The sequence below is a fragment of the Dermacentor silvarum genome, chromosome 3 (genome assembly GCF_013339745.2).
Source record: "Dermacentor silvarum isolate Dsil-2018 chromosome 3, BIME_Dsil_1.4, whole genome shotgun sequence".
Taxonomy (NCBI): Eukaryota; Metazoa; Arthropoda; class Arachnida; order Ixodida; family Ixodidae; genus Dermacentor; species Dermacentor silvarum.
Window position 1 is genome coordinate 93,796,952 of NC_051156.1, and position 22,617 is coordinate 93,819,568.

Below are 22,617 nucleotides of genomic sequence, written 5' to 3' on the forward strand. Positions count from 1 at the left end.
TTCACGGGAACCGGAAAATAAAAATTATCATCCGAAAATTGTATTATCCGAATATAATTGCATGTAAAAAAAAAATTTGTATATAAGAAAAAAAATATCCCATAAAACATATTATGCAGTATCGTATCAATGAGATTCCACTGTAGTTTACATTGTAGTCATAGTGCACCTAATGGCACGTCATTTGTGAGAGTCTCAATGCGGACTAAGGAGCTCTTTGTTTATGTGCAATGTCATGCAATACAGCAGCTCAACACTGTGTTGCCTCTGTACACCTGCTCAGTGCACTCATGAACACTGTAAACAGCTCTTTTATTTCTCCCTCTGTCCTTTAATATTATCCATTCCTCACCCGTCGCTGGCTGCCGTTCGCATTTGAACAACTTGTTAGACATTTACAACATAGTTGGTGATGTGCGACCACCGAGACTTTACTTCTTGACAATCAATAACAAAAAGAGAGAAAAAAAAAAGCGACGGCCATTTTCTGAAATGGGCGGAACACTGGTCAGATAAATGATATTTTCAGCACTATTTGGTACGTGTCCAAAGTTATACTGAACTGAATTTTAGTGTTTTGCCAGATTTAGAACCTGACTCATTTACATGGCTTTGATGAACGGTCAAATGGCAATATTAGGCCTAAATAGTAAATACCTGTGTGTAAACTCGTATTATAGCACTACATTACTAGAGTACTTATACTGTGCTAGGATAAAATCTGCTTTCTTCTGTTTTGGTAAGCGAGTACACTTCTTAACTTCTTAAGGTGTGAACCAGCATACAGTACACAACGCAACGAAGCAAAGTAAACGGACGAGACAATCGTTTATTCTGCTTCTTTGTGTTGTGTACTCTGCGCTGCTTCACGTATTTTAGGACGATTGGTCACCAACTCTCCCAACTGTCGGCATCGCTGGGTGCACCTTCTTGTATTCCTGTTGGCGCTTCATGCATATAGCACTTATTCTGAATGTGTGCCAAGTCTCAGAGATATTTTTCTAAACCAAAAACAGCACTGCATTTTTTCTTGTGGTGTGTGTTAGTCTTCTGGCCAGCGCAAGGTCTTGACCGGTTTACCATTTGTTGTGTCAATGCACACTTTCGGGGCGCTCATTCTGAAATGTGTTTCGGAGGCAGTGCCCTTTTGGGGGACTGGCTTGCCGTGCAACTGTTTCTTCCTTGCTTCTGTTTCACTTGCAGGTGACTGTGATTGACACCAACACGCAGTTCATTGAGCATGTCATCTTCATCATGAAGAGTGTGTTTGAAAACCGGGTGGACCACACCACGGAGCACCTGGGTGTCACCAGCATTGAAGCCATGATGCTCACCATCGTCAGGTGGGTGTATGGTCGAAAACTGTGCTGTCGTTGTGTGCATTTGTTGCAGAGTAGAAGGATTGCCATCCGGTCAGACTGATAAGGTGTCATAGTGAAAAGACACGACTCGGAAAGTATGGGCGCATGTGTTGTTACACCGCCGTTGCACAGGGAAATTTAGTATCACATAGAGTGAGTGCACTTTGCCATAGCGAGTGTCACTTTGGTGCAGAAACTACTACACTGGAAATCAAAGTGTCGTTTGGAATTGGTGGCAAGTGAATAAGTAAATTAGTAGGAGCAATATATATGTGTTCTTCTTTGCAATGTTAACAAAGTCACTCTGCTTTTTAGTTAAGTACAGTACTTACCAAGAACATTGATGTAAGTAACTTACGGTCAAAACTCCATATAATGAACACGGGTATAACAAAGTAAGTCTAAAAAGTTTTTTGCCAACTTCAGCCATGGAGCGAATACAGGCTTATGATGAATATTGGATATAACAAAGATATTTTCGTGTCAGGTGTAACTTTGTTATAATGATGTCTGACTGTTCCAACCGTATTGATATGATCGAATGTCGTCACTTAAAACGAGACAGCATTGTATCCAAAGCAAGCATAGAAAAAAATGTTGGTTTGCGTTGGAGATGGAATCACGGTGCTCATAACATTTGAAATCACAAATATTGGTGTTTCAAAATTAGTTCAGGCCCTGCATTGAGTAATGTATTTTATAAATTTTTAAGCACTGCTGTCATGGCTACAGGTGGACACAGCGAAGCGACTTCATTGAATGCACTCATTGGCTAGTGCATTCTACAGCGAGTGTCACGTAACCATTCTGTGTGACAGGCTGCGAATAATAATAATGGTGAAATGACTCGCTTATACTGACACTAAATTTGCCCATGTGGTAGGAGTACTAGCCAATCATCAATGTCATTGAATGGTGAAGGGTAGGGCTGTTCGAAAAGAGAAAGTTCGAAATCAAATCGAATACGAATACAGTTGACTTCCGTTAATTTGACTCCAGTTAAATTGATCGTTTGATTAATTTGAGCTCTACTGAAGGTCTCGTTCGGTGCCCATAATTTTCTATGGCACCAAACTTTCGTTATGTTGATCGTTATGTTGATCGTTATTGGCCTCCGCCAGATAATTCGAACTTTGCTGATCGTCACGCATACGCCTGACCATAATAGTTACCGCAGTGGTGACTCCAATAGCAGCAGGGGCTGTCTTGGCGGCACTTGAATGCATTGAATACATGTCATCTCAGGCGGTCTGTACCCGTTTTTTGGGCAAGGCTGAGCGCTCAGTCACTGCCCATCTTCTTAGTTTTTCGATTATACGACGCCCGGATTATACGACGGTTCTGCGTGGTCCCCTCAAAGTCGTATAATCGGGGTTCCACTGTACATTTAATCGGTCTATATTCACACATGAGCCATGCACAGATGTTGCAGCTGCACCGCTAGATAGCACAGCATAGAGGGAAACGCAAGATGAACCCTGCTGCGGACACGCTTCATACATGACGCGTCTCCATGGTGGCAATACAGTGTGCCGCTACATTGCTTCGATGCTAATCACATTAATGCCGTCATTCATCGTGAGATGGTTTCTGCCAGAATTGTTTTACATGTTAAAGCCACTCATTGCAGTCAGACATGAAAACCCATCAGCCATTCATCAATATTGTTCTCTACTACTTCAGCATGTGTGTTTTTATTTGTTTGTTGGATCCTTGTTTGACTGTGTAAAACTGCCGACTATGAGGCATTTTGCCTTTACCTACAATTAACCAGTGCCTCGTGTCTGGTTCATGCTTTGGAGCATAGGCTTCTGTATTTTCGCAATACTACCTGCCCAGTGACTCCGCACTGCCCAGTAGCCTGTGGTCTGCTATGGCCATATTCCCAGACATTTCATAGCTGTTGTTCACAAAGCACGGACAAATTTTGCCAGATGCTTCTGTTCCACGCCTTCTTTGCTTCGGTGGAATGTGTGATGAAAGAAAGTCAAGGTGACCCTAACCATGACCCACAAACTGCAAACTGGTGGGAGAGTGGTACCCTCTATATGGCCCCTGCTTTCAGCTTCTCTGGACATGCATTGAAAAAATACCGGAGGCTACGGTACGCGGCGAGTCTCATTGCGGTCCTCGTTCCCGTGCGTTACAGGTACGTGCGGCACCTGGACACAACAGTGCACGCGCTGCACATTAAGACCAAGCTGTGCCAGCTGGTGGAGGCAACCATGGCCCGGCGGGACGACCTGGCCTTCCGGCAGGAGATGAAGTTTCGCAACAAGCTGGTCGAGTACCTCACCGACTGGGTGATGGGCAACAGCCACCAGATGGCGCCTCCGGGCTGCGGGGACGTGACGGCCATCACCCGTGACCTGGACCAGGCGTGCATGCAGGCAGTGGCTGCACTCTTGCTGGGCCTGCCCCTGCAGCCAGAGGAGAGCGACCGTGGCGACCTCATGGAAGCCAAGTCACAGCTCTTCCTCAAGTGAGTCTTGTCGCGTTTCATCGGTTTAACACCTTATAAAAAACCCATTAGGGGCATTGTAGAAATAATTTCACCTAACGAATGAGCAAATATGCATTTCTGCTCCTGCTGGCAACGTGCTCTGAATGTCCCTGGCCACCCTGCATATTTTTGGTGAACTGTAAGCAAAGCGAATGCACCAAATGGCCATAAGCTTGAGAGGAGCTCATTTTTGTTAAAGCATGGACTATCCACTTTGTTTACACTGATACTGCCTCACAGAGGCATTACTGAAAGAAACTAATAATGCCACTAAATTATTGTCTCCATTGCAACTGGTTTGTGCATGTGCAATGAAGCAGATGCAAGCAGCACTGAGGCATTGTCATTGCTAGAGAGTTACTGTATTTACTCGAATCTAACGCACACTTTTTTTCAGATAAAACGGGTCCAAAAATTGCGTACATGTTAGAATCGAGCACGACCCTAAATCTGCGTTAACCATATCGTCATCGGCCTTTGAAAATAGCCGCCTCATACGCACTTCGAGCCTAGCTGCCGTAGCTTCCGCCATGTGCTGTATTTCACGTGCTTAGGCATTAGTCTACCATCTGTCTTCCCGTTTTCAGCGTTTTCTCTATCAGCATTAAGTGCAGAGTTCATCATGATGCTGCATTTAAAAGGAAAGTGATCGTGCGTGCGGAGATGGACGCAAATCGGGCCGCATAACGGGCGTTCGGAGTACCCGAAACTTGTGTGCGGGACTGGTGCAAACAGGAGGAGAGGATTTTCGCCAGCAAAGCAACGCGGAAGGGTTTAAGTGGACCGAAGCGGGACGTATTCTGGGATGATCCACTTTGGCGATACGATTGCCTTGGTCCCATCTTGAAAGCAATCTATGACGGGGACAGACGCCGCCGCACGCTGTGTTTTTGCTGCTTATAGTTCACGTTGAAGTGAGAGGCAGCACGAAGGTAAATTCACTCGCTGCTGCTGCCGTGCTTCCTCACTCCAGCATTCTGACAGAATTTCTGCGGTCATCAAGTGAGATGTGTTCATGTTTGCTCGTGCGCGCATGACACCATGCTTGTTAATTTAGTTAGTAAACGATTGTTTAGAAGTTTATACGGCCTATAAAGCTACTATCCTTACTTTGTATAACTGTCTACTAATTTGCTATCGCAATCGATGCTTCGCCTTTCAGGCGAAACTGCCACTATTTTTATTCATCGCAGCTTAAGTGCACTGGGAGTAAATCTTTGTTTTTCCAAATGAGAGAAAGTTGTATTTCTGTATGAAATCACGAGGCGCGCGCTACTGTAAAGCAGGTCACTGAAAACGGTTGTGCGTTATGATCGAGGGCGTGTTATAATCAAGTAAATGTGGTAATGTCAATCATGAGCTGTTCGTGCCAAGACTGTTGTTGCTGTGTCGGTTTCTTGCCTGCTACCTTCACAGTAATACAGTCAACTTCGGTTTATTAGACCCCGACAGGACCGATTAAACTGGTTGAATTATCCGGCAGGCCAATTAAACAAAAGAAAACACGCCGAAACATGCCGTTCATTCACTTAGCAGTATTTGTCTATAAAGTTAGCTTCGCCACTGTACAGCAGTATTATGCGCTGGACTGGCAGGCCTTCAGAATTTTAGGTCGACCTCTTTTGTTGACTTTCAATGTCTCCTCAAACTTTCAGAGTTTTTATATCTTACCGCCTTCCTTTTCGCTAACTTTTCCAAAACACAGATGGTTTTTCTCCGCTTCTAGGTGCATGGCGAATATAATTGAGGAACGCATACTAGGCCTCGTTAGTGTCTCATATACGAGACATGCATAATGGGCGAAACGAGGGCTTAAATTGCCACAGAAACGTTAGAAACAGCTCTGAACGGCTGCCAGTTTGCTTATTTAGCATCTAGGTGCTCTTACTGTGACCAGAGACTGTGCGTGCTCGCATGTATAGTTAAGGAACAGATACTATGTCCCATAACAGTGGCCCTTTTTTTATTGGATAGCTTTAGTTTAGCGTGTTTACCATGTTAGCGGGCTTACCGGAATAGCGGGGTTGGGATGCGCATGCACAGAATGCTATATGACTCATACCGTTTAGTGTATGCACGTTATTTCTCAGAATTAACGACTCGCCAGTGGTTGCTCAGTGGCTGTGGTGTTGGGCTGTTGAGCACGAGGTCGCGGGATTGAATCTCGGCAATGGCAGCCGCATTTCGATGGGGGCGAAATGCGAAAACACCTGTGTACTTAGATGTAGGTGCACGTTAAAGAACCCCAGGTGGTCTAAATTATTCCGGAGACCCCCAGTACGCCGTGCCTCATAATCAGATCGTGGTTTTGGCACATAAAACCCCATAATTTCATTTCAGATTCAACGTTATCGTCTTTGCGTGGTTTATGTAGTTTACGTAAAACATGGCGGCGGTCTCGGTCGCCCACTTCGAACTGAATTTGGCGTTGTTTTTGTAGAATTCACTCCCTTCGTAGCAAATGACTGTGTAAACGGCTTTCGCTTAGTCTCAGGCTGCTTCGACGACAGAGTATTATGTAAAATCTTGTGGCATTTTCGAGATCGCTTCTCGTTTCGAACGCGTCTAAGCCTAATGAGAGAAATTTTCTCTGAGATGCAAGTGCCACCTATTGGTAAAGTCGGGAGATAGGCGCGACGACGGCATATGGCCTCTGAGATGAGAATATTTCGGAGGCTGTGGTAGACAGCTTGTACTGCTTGTCTGTTTCGCTGCAGATTGGCAGACATGGGATGTAAAAATTCAACGCGCTCCTGGCTTACATTGCGCTGCCTATCGCACTTTCTGGACGCACACACAGATAGAATTACTTAGGTGCCCTATGTATGCGAAATTCAAAGCCTAATGAAATAGCGACCCGCACGCAAACTACGCTATCACGCTATACTAAAACTCGCTTTCTGCAAAGTTCGTTTGCGGAATGGTAACGCTATTTCCCTTAACCCCGCTATTACGCTAACGCTATTGTTAGTATGCTTCATCGCACAACACTGCTATATTGCGGTGAAGCTGATCAGTCAAGTTAGAATTATTTGGCAAAAGCCATTTTCGTGATCGAAATAACGGAAGTTTAGGCCCATAGAAATGTATGGGCCCAAACGTGTAACTCGTTCGGCCATTGCATTTATGAATGCTCCCTCACCCGGGCTCTGGCCGAAACTCTTGCGCCAATCGTTGCGCTAACTGACCGGACCCTCCCCTGGTTGCTCACATCAGCCAGAAACAGGGCAGTGTTTATCAGAATGGTCCCGGACCTTTGGTCGAGATCGAATTAGCCTTAAAATTAAATCAACCGGAGTCGAATTAACAGAAGTCTAGTGTAAAACCCCTTCACATACGTAAATACTGTGTGTATAGACTAGCACAGCTCTACACTCTGCGGAACTGGAGCTGTCAATCAGTGGGCAACAGCTATTATGCTGTAATGTGGCACGCCGCTCATAGTTGTTATGCGTTACTCATATTTAAATGAGTGCTGCATATCTTTGCTGAATCTGTACTGCTCCTATGCTGTAAAGAATTGTGGGCTCTCCTATTCATTCTGGCCGCTTCATGTCACTGCAACTTTGGCGCATGGTTGGTGTTGTGGGTATTGCCGAATTAAGTGGTGCCTCTTGTGCCCTGCAGGTACTTCTCGCTGTTCATGAACCTGCTCAACGAGTGTAGTGAAGCGGCGCCCGACGAAAAGGACGTGGGCCGCCACCGGCTCCAGTCGTCCAAGTTGGGCGAACTGCGCACCTGCACCATCCAGGCCATGTCCAACCTGCTGAGCGCCAACATCGACTCTGGCCTGATGCACTCCATTGGTGAGTTTTGATTGAGTCTGCTTGCACTGTGGGCTTCTTCTCGTCTTATGGCATTAGCACGGGAGGACAGCATTGTTGCAGCGCTCCAAGTGTTGTGTGTCTGTCGTGTTGAGTGTACTGCGTGAACAAAAGCAGCAGGTTTATGTGACCCTTTCGGCTTTCATTTGCGCTCAAATTTTGCTAAGATGACATTTAGCGGTGGATATAGTTTACCACTGCGATTGGGAAGTGGCGTTACTTGCCTGTTTCAACCAGAATAAACCTGAAGTACGCATGATCTGCAATGACACTAGACAAAAAACGTCTTTTGAGGAAAACGCTGTTTTATGCATTGAAGCACAAAGTTAACTGGAACACCCATGCATTTCGTTGGACACATTGAAAATCAATATCTCGAAACTGGTTCAGTCCTGAGAATTCGTTCCAAGTGGATACGCCTTGCGAACTCAGCGGCTATAATTCGGAGATTGAAAGATGTGCCGTAAAATAATTAATTATAAAGATAATTAGCATAATTTTGTTAATTATTCAATTAGGCGTTATGATTTCTCGTGAAAGTAATGGCCGGCTCATCGAGTAGTTTATATCAAGGATTATAATTGTGCTATCTGCCACAGGCAATTTCTTAAAATTTGCTGCAGCTAAAATGAAACACCCTGTATGTGATAGTTTAAGTGGCAGAAGTGTGGCTGTAGTTTGTTACTCAAGATGAGGTGGCATGCTCGCCTGCAGGCCTGGGCTACCACAAGGACTTGCAGACGCGAGCAGCCTTCATGGAGGTGCTCACCAAGATCCTGCAACAAGGAACTGAGTTCGACATGCTAGCCGAGACAGTGCTGGCCGATCGGTTCGAGCAGCTTGTCCAGTTGGTCACCATGATTGGCGACAAGGGCGAGCTGCCAATCGCCATGGCCCTGGCTAGTGTTGTTATCACCCCACAGATGGTGAGTGTACTATGCTGTGCACTTTGTTCCTGCTAATGGCTTGAGTCACTTGCAAGTTGTTTTGGAGGGCACACTGTTGTGAAATCACTATGTGTGTAATTATTTATTTACTTATTGGTACAGCATAGACTGCTTATAACGTAAGTTGGTGGAGTCACAAATTTCCGCACCACAGTAACCGACTGATTGGAATTCCGGACCTCCCGGGGACCAATAAATAGTCCGAAAAATCGAACAGTCTGAAAAGCTTGTTCAGCCCAAAAGATAAAATTTATTAGGCTTCAAAAAATCTCTAATAATGCCCTGCCTCATACTACACTTGGAGATCAGATTTGCTTGAATTTACGCAAGAGTGACGTCTCCGTATACAGTCAACAAGAGTGTCACTGCGTTGGCAATCTCCGCCAACGTAGTTCGCCATGGAGATAGAAGAAATGAGGCACGTTTCTTCGCACCACTTGGCTCTTGCGAAGGCACAGGAGGTGGCGCCAATCACACAAATGCGAAGCTTCACAGATACACACAGATGCGATGTCTCCGAGACACGCCTGCTCAGTGGACACACCACGTGCAAAATAGCAACCGAAACCTAAAAAAAAAGCAACCCGTATAGTGATTATGATGATAGTGCTGACTGAAAAAAGAAAGAAAAAAGAAAAAGTGCCATCCCCTGGAACGTTTTGTCAGCCAAGGAAAAGCGAGCATGGCCTCCGAAATGGGAGGATGATGCGCACTCTCTGTTGAAAGCATGCGCCTCTCAATCTTGGAGGCTATAGAGCGGGCCGATGGAAGCCACGCCTGACCAAGCCAGCGGAAAATCTAACATAGCAGCTTCCAAGATCGGGTAGCATGGCTCGGAACGAGCGATTTAGTCCGGAAGATTGAACTTTGGGGCCTAAATTCGACCTAAAGATCGGTCGCGAGAAGGCATTAGGTCTATGGGAACCCTGACGGTGCATATATGAAGTCCGGAATATCCATCAAGTCCGAATTTTTGGAGCCCGAAAATTCCGTCAACTACTGTGGATGAGAAGGAATAGACTTTGGGTGAGAAGAGAGAGATGGACGAAGAAATAATGGGGATTTGGCTTGACAGATGTTTTGCCAAACGACCGGGTGGCTCCTCCCATGTGAAAAAAGATGTGCTCTCCATGGACAGTATGTGTACGCATATTACCGACGCAACGTTAAAGCAAGTAAAGGCTGTCAACTGCATGCCTGCAGTGATTCCAGGCGGTATAACGAAGATTCTACAGCCTTTAGATATCACCGTCAACCGCAGCTTTAAAGCTGTACTGTGGCGTTTATGGGAGACATGGATGACAGACGGCAAACATAGCTTTACGGCAACTGGGCGCATGAGGCACGCTACGTTTGGCGAGGTGGTCAGGTGGGTCGACGAAGCATATGCTGCAGTTTCAGTGTCATGTTCCGTAACTGCAGGGTTTCGAAAAGCTGGCCTTGTTGCTTCTGTGCCAGCTAGTGATTATGACAGCAGCAACTTGGAAGCTGGCGATGATGTCCCTTCGACCCTGCCTACTGAAGTGGCCGAACTGTTCGACAGCACATCGAAGGATGAAGCCTTTGATGGGTTTGAATAATGCGCTGTGAATAAATCTTTTTTTTGGCTTGCAAGTATTCATTATATTTTTTATGCCATAACCTGTGACACTTAGACTGATGCGTTAGTGTGTTTTAATTGATCTGGAATGGGAAAGTAGATTGCATCTCAAGGGGAGCGCATGCTTAATCATGATTAATTGTGCTGATCACGCAAAAACAGGTGCGTCTTTAACTAAGGTGAATTTCTTCGCCAAAACGTGCTTAGATTGGGGGGGTGCGTCTTATACAAAGGTGCAACTTATAACCTGGAAAATAAGGTATATGGGTTCCTTGGTGTTGAAATTTTCCTTGCTCCTTCTAAAGCCAGGTTTAATCCAGTTTGCCTTTGAAGCATACTGCTGCTACATAACTACTTTAGGTCTAAAGACATTGTCAAGCTTGCTACCTGGTCAAATTTTTTCTTCAGAAACGGTGTTTTTAGGCACTTCACCAGGTGAGTAGCAGACGCAGAGGTTTCCACCTGGCAGTTGGTATTGTCCAGATGCATGAAGAGGCAGTACAGTGCTTGTACATGAGCTGATAGTGTCGGGTAGCCATAAGTACCAGCCATGGCTCCGTGCCAGTGCCCCCTTATTGCTTTTGATATGCTTCACTGCACGAAAAACATGCTTCGCCGCAATAAATTCTAAATGCTTCGCCGCATAACACGGCTCTACTGCGGCGAAGCTGACTATAAAGTAATAAATTTCAGGAGTTCAAATAGTTCAAATCGAATCGAATACAAACCAATTTGATTTGAATATTTGAAGCTTCAAATACTTGCACACCACTAATACGTAGCCAAATGTCACCTTGGAACCTGGCCACTGGAAACGAGCCTGGAATAACACTTCTTCCTTTCTCGTTGCAGGATGAGCTGGCTCGCGTGTTTGTGACCCTGTTCGACGCCAAGCACCTGCTGTCTCCGCTGCTGTGGAACATGTTTTACAAAGAGGTGAGGCATGCCTTGCACACTCTGTCCTGCTTGTTTGCCCTCCTAGCGCTGGGAATAGAGACACCTGAATATTTTTCTTTTTTTTAATACATACAGAAAGTTAGTTTTTTCTTTATGTTGAAAGGAAAGTAGAAAAGATGTGTGTCCGAGGCCCTTACAAAACACCTAACGTAAATACCAGTAGCAACACGCAGTCAGTCATGTGATCGCAAACAGCCATTGAAAGGACAGAAATACGAAATCTTTATTGTATTGATGAACACACTAACAATGCGCAGTAATGACAACACACGCATTAGGAAAGAAAAGGAACACTTAGAGTAAAATGAGGTGTTCACTAGGGATGGGCGAATATTCGGTATTGTCGAATATTAGATCGAATTATTCTCTATTCGTTATTCGCTTCAAATCGAATTCAGGTATTCTATATTTTCGAATTATTCGGCGCTCCCGAATAGGCAGCCAGAAGCCACGGACGGCCGGTACAAAAACACATCTCAAAGGCTATGCTTTACATCATGGCTGCCATACATCAACCGTAAATCTCGAAGGCTATACATTTTTGCATTAAAGAGCCGGAAATGTGCGACGCAAAAGAGCAGGAACGGCGCTAGCGTCTAACCGAAACGAGGCGGCAGAGTCCGCATCACCTTAGTCATCAGCGGAAATCGTATGTGAAGGACAGCGACGGAGGAACGCTTCGTGCATATTTGTGCCTTTATTGTGTTTACCGCCGTGCATAACAAGCGTTGACCGCCACCCATGATTGCGTCGATAGCAGCCGCGGTTTCTTCTGCAGTGGTTGCGGCAAAAAGTAGTTTCGTTTTGGCTCAATACGTACGCCGGCCGCGTGTATAAAAAGCTACATAGTTGCCATCCGTGATCACATAGACAGCGACCGCGATTTTTTCTACAGTTGTTCCAGCGAACGGTAGTTTCGTTCTGACTCGGTGCGTGCGTCGGCCGCGTGCCTTAAGCACCGCAAAATCGCTGTTCATAATTGCACCGATAGCAGCCGCGGTTTCCTCTGCAGCGGTTGCAACAAACAGTTGCTTCAGTTTGACTCGGTTGCAAAGCTGTCGAGGATGAAGAGCTACATCGCGATGGACGGCGATCTGTTGGCGATCAGCTTACTGGCGAAAAAATAATCGGGATGTGCACGTGGTAGTGCAAAGCGTGTCGCTAATGAAAGTGCGCGCCGCGGCCATGCTGCTAAGGAAGTCGCGAGGCCTCAATTGCCGGTGCGAGAGCCAATCAGTCACAAGATGACGAGAATTGCAGCTTCCGCACTGCTTTTGTGCAAAATAGCAAAAGGACTTGCTCATACCTTCCACTAATTAAATCGTGCTGACGTAGTAAGCATTTGCTTATTCTTTTCTGGATACCCTGATACTTCGTCATTAGGTTAATTCGGATAATTTTTTTCCGTCCCGTGGAATTCGAATTAATTAGATTTTACTGTAATATATGATATATACTATTCGAACTATTCGATTAGAAATTTTTCGACGAAATCGCTATTCGCTTCGAACCTCAAAATCACTACACGCCCATCCCTAGTGTTCACAATAATGAAGCAAGGTTCTAAAGTCCAGTTTCACAGAACACTACGTAAAATGTTGCAGTAGGCTTTATACGTTATCATTATTTTTAGTGGTGGCAGCTGTGTTAACCTTAAGCCAATGCTGCTGCCGCTATGTCATACCTGTTGGGATTACCCAGTAGCAGTTGTAGTGGCCGCGCAAAGAAGAAACCTGGTACGATTTGGCATCCGATCTGGTGTATGACTTGTAGTATAGTCGCCAACCGATAATTTGGGCTTGGTGGGGACTACCGACCTATAGGACTGAATAATTGGGAGTCCGAAAAAACAGATTTGTGACAAAGAAATAGTGGCTTTATTTCAAAAGTTGATATAAACTACTGCCTTTCCTCGCGGAACCTGCGCTGACGTTTGTGCCTGTTCTCGGATGGTCCCATCCTCCCCGCTATGCAGGTGGAGCTGTCGGACTGCATGCAGACGCTGTTCCGGGGCAACAGCCTGGGCAGCAAGATCATGGCCTTCTGCTTTAAGATCTACGGGGCCTCGTACTTGCACAGCCTGCTCGAGCCCCTGGTGCAGCCCCTGCTGCTGGCCGACGGACCCAGCTACGAGGTAGACCCTGCACGGGTCGACGAGCACGAGGACGTCGAGGAGAACCGGCGCTCCCTGCTCCAGCTCACCCAGAAGGTCTTCAACGCTGTCATCTGCTCTTCAGACCGGTAAGTCGCACAGTCACTGCTGTGGTGGCTTAGTGGCGGTGGCATTCTGCTGCTGAGCACAAGGTCACAGGTTTGACTCGTATACAGTGGAATCTCGTTGATACGATCTTCGCGGGAACTGGTAAATAAAGCATATGATCCAACGTATTATCCAACCACATCGTATTATCGGGAAAATAAAATAAAACGTATCACCCCGAAAAACGTATTGCGCAGAATCGTATCAACGAGGTGCCACTGTACTCGCACAACACTCACTCACTCTCATACTCGCATCCACTCCCACTTGCTCGCATACGTACTCATATATATATACTCATGTTTACTTAAAATCACTGTCAGTGACTTTCGTTGGTACTAGCGTTCAGTCTCGTTTATACTCACGTCTGCTCAAGCCTTTCATCACTCTATTTCACGCCTGTGAAATGAATGTGTAGCGAGTCGGGGGCTGCTCGTGAGTGGGTGTGCCAACCTATGGGAATAATTGGGACACCAGCTATCGGCAAGAGAGCTAGGACATCATCTGTCAGTGCTCCTTCGGTGGCTAGGTTGCAGAGCCAGGCATAACAAAACTTTTCTTTTTGCTCTTTAAAGCTTGCTTTCTCTTCACATGTTTTGATCTTACTGGTTCTTCTATGTCATCTGTTGCACTGCCACTTTAAGGGCTGCAGTAAAGGGCAGCCATTTGTTAGCTTGCACTTGTCCTGTTACTTTTGCTATCTCTTTGCCCTGTTTCTATGAAACACCATGAACCAGCTCGCCCAACTATACACTATAGAGCTTTTGGAGGGGGGCTCTGGATGAACTGTGACCTCCTAGGGCTCTTTGAGAGGCAACCAACTCAAAGTTGCCATGCATTCTTGCCTTCCGACCCCGTTGAGACATCGCCAGCATGGCTGGTAACCAAGCCCATGACAATCTCAGAGCCGCACTGAGCTTCCACAGCGGGTAGCACCAGAACAGTGGCTGAGGTACTGGTGTGTGCGCCTGTGCAGGTTTCCGCCCCAGCTGCGCAGCATGTGCCACTGCCTGTACCAGGTGCTCAACAAGCGCTTCCCCAACTTCCCGCACAACATCAGCGCGGTGGGCACTGTCATCTTCCTGCGCTTCATCAACCCGGCCATTGGTGAGCGCTGCTCTGTTTGCCTTGTCTTTGGTTTATGGTGACGGCTGAAGAAGGGAAAACATTGACTCAATCTCGACTGCTAAGTCAGCGAAAGAACCGAAACCTGGGCAGGTTGGTATAAATTATTCTTGATGACCAATTGGCACCAGACAAGGGACAATCGAAGCCCGACCCTTGGTCCTCAAGGTGACTGCTAAGTTAACCTTTTGTAAAGCTCGCAGTGTTTGTTTTTACCCGTGACATGCCTTAATTAACGAGGAAATTTTTACTTAAGGTGTCGCATTGTTTCTTCACAATTCAGATTGCTTTTGAAAAACAGGGTGATAAGGTGGCCAACTGGTGGTTTATACTTCTTCGACTATTCAACTGGTGTTGTGGCATCATCATGTGCTCTCTGGGACCAACAGATAACAGCAGCTGAGAATTCAGGCACCAAGCAACTTATTACATTTTTCAGACAAAATGTGCACATACGGCATCAACAGTATTGCTGTTGTTGATGACAGAACTAAGCTGCATTTTTTTTTCGGTGAGGTGATATATCTGCTTTTCGTGCGGTGTTTGGTTGCTAGGCAGAATAATGAAGCAGTTTTTATTGAATCGGCATCAAATATGGTGCGGTACATTTCAATCGTCAGAAGTATGAAGGCCTTGCTAATTTGTGATGCAGTTGTGTGTAAGCTGGGTGAGCCGGAAGGTGCCGTGATACTTTCATTTGTAACTATTGTAAAGTCATTCCTGTAGGAGATTGATTAGAAGATAATTATCTTCAACTTGGCTCATCAGAAATAGTGTGACAGTTGGCAGCCATCAAATAGCGGTGAACTCCTTTGTGCTCTTTAACTCTTTCCGTGTCAATGAAAAGTCTCACTCCAGAGATTTCTCTTTGTCTACTGACTGCCATAGGCAAGTAGCGGTCACTTTTTTTTTTTTTGGGTTTCAATGCTGCGCTACTAGATGGCCTTTACTAGTAGTTGTACTTTGGAATAAATATAGTGATTCGATTTGGTTTGATTTGGTGAGAGCTGTGTTTGAAGCTCCAGCTTAGTACTGACGATTGTGAACACGAGTTTGTGGACAGGGCTCGACGAAAACACTTTGCTGCCGGCGCCGGCACCTCTGGGATATTTTTCGTTGCAGTTCCAGGAATAACGCATCACACGGAACACAACAACATGCTTGCCTTCTGTTGCGAGAAATGTCAAGCCGTGCCTATCTGCCTCTCAAAAATGTGAAAATTGACTGTAACAGAAAATAGAAAATAAAAAATAAACTGCTGATATTGCAGTAATGGTAGCTGTTCACAATGAATAAATCATAAGAAGAACTGGGAAGATATTGGTGGTTTTCTGAAAAAGAATTTTTCACGGAAAAAATCTAGAGGGCCCTTCCACCAGGCCTCATTTGAAATTATTGCTTTACTCTAGAAGCAGTAAAGCACTGCCCAGAGAATGTACTACCACAGGAATTCTTGAAAAGGGTCTAGTAAGTGTAGCCAAGATAAAGAAGCAAATGTGACAGCTTGTGAGGAGGCAAGCTACCCTTCTCCAGCACGCAGTCTCTCTAATCCTCATTCATGCTGAAGAACACAATTGCAAGGCAAGTGTTATGCTAGTAATAATTGGAACTATTAGGACAGCACCTGCAGCATGCAAAAGGACACTTAAGAGCTCCTGACTGACACTGAGGTGCTCATTTTACATGCACAGATACACCATGCTTGTGCATAACTCACCCGCAGACACGCCAACAGTTGCATGTTGCGATTGAGGGGATCTCTCCATGGGAAAACCATGTGTACATGAGAATCAAGAACAATCGATTGAACATACTGCATGCTTGCGGATATTCATGGGTCAATATGTAGTGCACATCACTTAACGTTTTCTGGCTGCAACAGGCTATCTGAGACTAGCGTGCTCAGGTGCAGGTGGGAGCCACTGAACCTCTTGCCTAGGTTGCAGTGTTGCTGCTAATTTTGCACATAATGTGGTTTATGCATTTTCAGCCTCAGGAGACCTGTGCCAAGTGAACTCGTGTTTTTTACAGGCAGTAATAGCTGAATAATAAATCTAATAATGTGACAAGTTGGTGTCTCTGGCTACATTTCATAAAGTGGGAGTGGTTGGTGACTTTGTGGTTTGTGACAGGCAAGATGAAGTGGTGGTGGGATTGGGATTAGTAATGACAGAGACAATGTTGCAATCCATTGCGGAGTAGATGCTACTTGCATCTAGCTTGTAAGAAGCCGACGCACGGACAAGGGTGTTTTGGCGAAGCAAAGGTGACGTCATGAGAATGTGGTCATCTGTGGTTTCTAGCATCGGGTCAGAACGAACTGCAGACAGGAATAAACAAAGTGGAGCACCTCTTATGCTTCACTATGGCATATACTACTCAAATGTAGGTTGACACTTAAAAAAAAAAAGCATGAAAATCGGAGGTTGGCCATGATGTGCCTTGGCCGCAACCACCAGACACTGCCAACAGCAGAACAGTCGATACAACAAGGTGGAAAAACATAATTCTCAGGAGACAAGGAAAAGCAGCAATGTTCGTAACGACGGAGGAGGTCACAAACATTGACGGCATCACTTGGAACAAGTTCAAATGCCTGTCTAGCTCGACATTCCTTTGGCATGCCTGCTCAAAGTCAAGTAGTGAACTTGGTCGCGGTGGCATGGGATGAAATTACGGCCGGTCTGATAATGCAAGCGTTGTGAAAGTGCAGAATATCACCAATGTTGCATGTTCATTTCGCAGTCGAATGCTTTTTTTTCTTTCTTTTTTCCGTTTAGCTTACATTCAAGAAACATTTTTATTTTCTAACCTTCCGAATTCCAAGGGGGAAGGCGGAGGGGGAGGTCAGCCTAGAATTGAGGCCGGCATAGATTCAAATAAATATGGTAATTAAAGTTGAGAAGTGTGATCATGACGTAACTGTGCACTGAATGCACTCTAGCCCCAAAATGAAGCATCTCTGAAGGAATTGCACCAATGTCACACTCGCTGGTGCACCTAAGCGGGTGTTGCACTTTCTGGTGTGGTCAGGTTTTATTCTGGCCTCATAATACATGTGTTTTGCACCTAGACTTCATTTTAGTAATGACATAGCTGGTGCCTTTTTGTTTACAAGTAATCACGGAATACTGGAAATTTATTGCTGTTTTAGCAAGGCAGGTGGAAATTCCTGAATCCTGGAGATGTATTCAGGTTCTTTTTGAGCATACGGGATGACCTCATTGAATTGGTGGTGGAAGGCACCTGTGCTTCTGTGTCTTGTGATGGTCCTCGAGTGATTCGCAAAAGCCACAGCTGCCAAGTATTCTAGCGAAAATGTTTTTGAGGTGTTGCAGGGACGAAGACAGGCCTTGACTTCTGCCAAGCCTCAAAGATTTGAAAATATAGTTTTTATTCCTGGCACCCTAAGTCTACCTGAGTAGAGATACGAGGTGCCTCCAACGCTTGTGCTTCCATTCCGCGCAGTTTCCCCATACGAGATGGGCATAGTGGACCGGCAGCCATCGTCACGTGTCAAGAGGGGCCTGATGCTCATGTCCAAGATCCTGCAGAACATTGCCAACCACGTGGAGTTTAGCAAGGAGCAGCACATGCTGCCCTTCAACGACTTCCTGCGCGCCAACTTTGAAGCCGGTCGCAGGTCAGGAACACCTTCGGCTGTCGACATTCCCAGACACACAGGATACCGTCCGGGGAGTCTCTTAGGTCTAGACATTTGCTGTAGCGCATCAGATGTCAACATCAAACCATCATCACAATTGGGACAAAGTTCTGAATGTCAACCTAAATTTGTTCGCTGGTGCATAAAGCTATGAGGCTTGAACATCACTCTAATATCAGAACAGTGCAAAAAAAAAAATTCCGATAAACAAGGAACACAGATAAAGAAGACATAGAGTGGATTCAAGAACAATCAAACCTCATTTTATTTGACACACGCATATAATGAATTATCAGATAGAACGAACTAAATCTAAAATCTTGTCAATATCGGCGTGTAATGAATACAGTAAAACCTCGTTAATTTGGCCCTCGTTAATTCAGAAAATCGGGTAATTCGGACTTGTCCTCTGGTCCCGGCCGGCGTAGTCATTATTCAATGCAAACAAACACTCGTTAATTCGGACGTATTTGACTGCACATCAGTTAATTCGGACAACTTTCGGAGCTTGGCGAGCGAGGAGCGGCACAAATATGCGATGCAAAAGAGCAACAACGGCACTAGTGTCCAACCAAAAGGAAGCGGCAGAGTCCGCATCGGTATAGTCATCAGCAGAAATTGAATGTGAATGACAGCAACGCCGGAATGCTTCGTGCCTATTTGTGCCTTTAAAGCCTTCTTGCGTTTACTGCCGCGCATAACACCTTGTTGGTCGCGGACTTTCATAATTGCGTAATCATCATCCACGATCGCGTCGATAGCGGCCGCAGTTTTCTCCGCAGCAGTTGTAGCGAACAGTAGTTTAGTTTTGACTCGGTACGCGCGTCGGCTGCATGCCTAAAAAACTGTAGTCGCCATCGATGATCGAATAGGTAGCGACCGCGGTTTTGTCTGCAGTTGTTGCAGTGAATGGTAGTTTCGTTGACTCGGTGCGTGCGTCAGCCGTGTGCGTTGGCCTGGTGGCTTCAGCACCGCAAAATTGCCGTTCATAATTGCGTTGATAGCAGCAGCGGTTGCGGTGAACAGTTGTTTCGTTTTGACTCGGTACGTGCGTTGGCCGCGTGCCTAAAAAACTGCATAGTCGCCTTCGATCGCATAGGTAGTGACCGCGGTTTCGTCTGAAGTTGTTGCAATGAACGGTAGTTTCGTTGACTCAGTGCGTGTGTCGGCCGTGTGCAATGGCCGCATGGCTTGAGCACCACAATATTACGATTCATAATTGTGTTGATAGCAGCCGCGGTTTTCCACGCAGTGGTTGCGGTGAACAGTTGTTTCGTTTTGACTCGGTGCAAAGCTTTCGAGGATGAAGAACACCGGCTACGTTGCGATGGACGGACGATCTGTTGGCAATCAGCTCACTGGTGAAAAAATAATCAGGATGTGTGCACAGTAGTGCAAAGCTTGTCACAAATGAAGGCGTGCGCCGCGGTCGTGTTGAAAAGGAAGTCGCAAGGCCTCAATCACCGCTGCAAGAGCCAATGAGTCACATGAGATGACGACAATTTCAGTATCCGCTCTGCTTTTGTGCACAACATGATTTCCTCGTTCATTCACTAAATAAAAGTGTGTTGACGTAGTAGGCATTTGCTTATTGTTTTCTGGATACCTTCGATAATTCAACATTAGGTAAATTCGGACATTTTTTTAGGTCCCGCGAAATCCGAATTAACAAGGTTTTACTGTATATGCTTATAACGAATGTTGGATACAGCGAAGGTATTTTTGTGTTGGATGTGACTTCATTCTAACAAGGTTCCACTGTATCAGCGTGTTGTTTTTCTTTGTGTTGTTTTGCTGCCAATAATGCTTGCCGACCAGCTCCACTGCCCGTTCTTGCGCTCAAGGAAATTGTGGGGCAGTGCTTACCAGGGCACATGCCGTTGCTGCAGATGGGTGATGCAGATAACGTCGGACTGCGAGTCGGTGGAGCCCGGCAGCCATAGTATGTCGTTTGTGAGCGACGCCAACGTGCACGCTCTGCACCGGCTGTTGTGGAACCACCAGGAGAAGATCGGGGACTACCTGTCGAGCTCGCGGGACCACAAGGCGGTCGGGAGGCGCCCCTTTGACAAGATGGCCACCCTGCTGGCCTACCTGGGGCCACCCGAGCACAAGCCCATGGACTCGCAGTGCGTTCACCTGTTCTTGTTGCTTTTTGCTTCGCTCTTGCTTTTGCCTGGTTTCTTTGAGGACAGTCTGCTGGAATGCCCTGGTTGCATATTTATTTTGCGTGTACAGCGCGAACGTTTAACTGAGAGACAGGAAGAAGCAGAGGCAAAGACGAGTGTCTACTTGTTCTTGCCTCCGTTAAACATTCGACCTTTACACACAATATGGTTCAACACCAACTAGCTCAATTAGTTATGCTGCATATTCGTGCAGCTGGTTTCAGATCCTCAGAATTGCAAGCTGGATTCATGAAAGTGGTTACAGCTCCCTAGGGTAAGGAAAGATTTGGCTTTTGGGAGGGGATACTTGAGAACGAAGTTCTGTCCATTAAATACAGTATAGGTATACAGTATAGACCTGCAGTAGAGAAGCAACCTGCATGTTTTGAACAAACAGGCATCATACAGGCCAAAGGAGGAGTATTCAAATACTTTAACACTGTTCTTTGCTGCTCACAGCTTTGAGCGCCAGATTTTGCAATGTAGCTTTTGAAAATTCACTTTTATATTAGGCTTGCTTTCTAATGAACTTGATGCCAGTTGGTTGCATCATCATGATGTCACGCTCTGCAGCTTGTCTATTATGCAAGACGCTGGAGGTGCATACATCCACACTATAAGTAATGCCACACCATAACAAAAAGTTCAATTCTGTAAACATATTTCAATGCTGAGTTCGAGGTTCTCTATTGGAACTGATGCCTGTGTCAGCAATTGGAAATGTAATTGTCCATGTTGACTTGGTGAGCGGTTGTGTTCCACTTTCTGCTGATGATATTCAGGGACTTACTGCAGCACTTTGCTCCACTTTTATGTTCATTTGCTAAGGCAAATCTGCTGGATTAGCTTATTGTTCACAATCCTGTGTCACTTTTGGAAGTAGTAGCAAAACGATGGAAAACAAGAAAAGCTGAAATCAAGTATCATCCAACATAAAAGAATTAGTGTTGCAACAAACCAACTATACTATGTTTAATACTTAGCGTGCAACACTGTGGGAGCTATGCAAGAAGTTTGGTAATGTAAATGTAACACATTGCACGTTTCGTGGCCAGGTTTCATGGTTGCACATGTTCACGCAAGCCAGCGTGTGAGGCTGCAGCGACAGGCCGGAAATGAAAAATCCGACAAGGAAGACAAGGAAAAACAATATGATTTAAAGTAATGTATTAATAGCCGTATAACACAGTTTATTCACCTTTAAGGATTAAAAGCTTTTTCTTTTTTTTTTCGCTTATTACTGAGCCTGAATAAACAATTTCATATTGTAATTGCTGATGACAAACACCAGACTATTTCTTGGTGTGAACATAGCTACTGTAAGAAGTCTTGCTAGCCTCCATAATGTTGCATGCGATCTGTGAAACAGTGTATAGAGCTTCTCTGTGGGCTAGTTTATTACGTAGGAACATGACAAAACGTTAACAACATAATGAGGTGAGGGGCAAGTATGCTTTGCAAGCAGGCTAACCCACTGTTCCTACGTAATACGTTTGTTCATTGTTCACAAACCTTTGCAGCACTTTACCTTGTGCAGATGGAAGTGAAGGAGAAAGAAAATAAGCTCTCAAAAAACGATTCTTCTAGTAACGGCAGGGTTGTAAAGGTAATTGAGTACTGCAAACCTCCGTCGCAGGTGGAGCAGTATGGACATGACGAGCACCAAGTTCGAGGAGATCATGTCCAAGCACAACATGCACGAGAAGGACGAATTCAAGTCCATCAAGTCGCTCAACATCTTCTACCAGGCGGGCACGTCCCGTGCTGGAAATCCGGTCTTCTACTACATTGCCCGCAGATACAAGTGAGTTTGCCACCATGTTGTGTCTTCTTGCCATTGCTTACTCCTGCTTTGTTTGGTCCTTTAGCTTTTCATGCATACACATATTATTTGGACAAAAAATAAAAAGGCTGGGCGTAAATTTTTTTTATTTTCAATTCTGGTGTTTTACCTGTCAAAACCGGGATATTACCGTATTTTCCCGCGTTTAACCCACCACCACGTATAACCCGCACCCCCAATCACAACCACCTATTAAAAAAGCTTCTGGAGATAACTGCATACAACAACGCTCACATCTTTGCTAAAACAATCTCCATTCGCGGATGCACGACTCGTCCACGTCGTATCTTCGGCCAGCAGCTCTGTCCCCCCCCCCCCCCCCTCTTTGGCGATGCTGATAATTTTCACCTGCTGCGCTTTACTGT

At 45.5% G+C, this 22,617-nt stretch overlaps 1 protein-coding gene across 1 annotated transcript in view; it reads left to right on the top strand.

Annotated features, from left to right (window-relative positions):
- Positions 1–22,617, top strand: part of LOC119445586 (neurofibromin-like) — a 121,314-nt gene that overhangs the window by 39,573 nt on the left and 59,124 nt on the right. Inside the window, 10 exon segments of the mRNA XM_049663438.1 lie at positions 1,204–1,343; positions 3,511–3,843; positions 7,492–7,670; positions 8,403–8,614; positions 11,088–11,171; positions 13,168–13,433; positions 14,429–14,559; positions 18,046–18,220; positions 20,131–20,370; positions 22,046–22,213. Of these exon segments, the coding sequence (XP_049519395.1) occupies positions 1,204–1,343; positions 3,511–3,843; positions 7,492–7,670; positions 8,403–8,614; positions 11,088–11,171; positions 13,168–13,433; positions 14,429–14,559; positions 18,046–18,220; positions 20,131–20,370; positions 22,046–22,213 (1,928 nt within the window).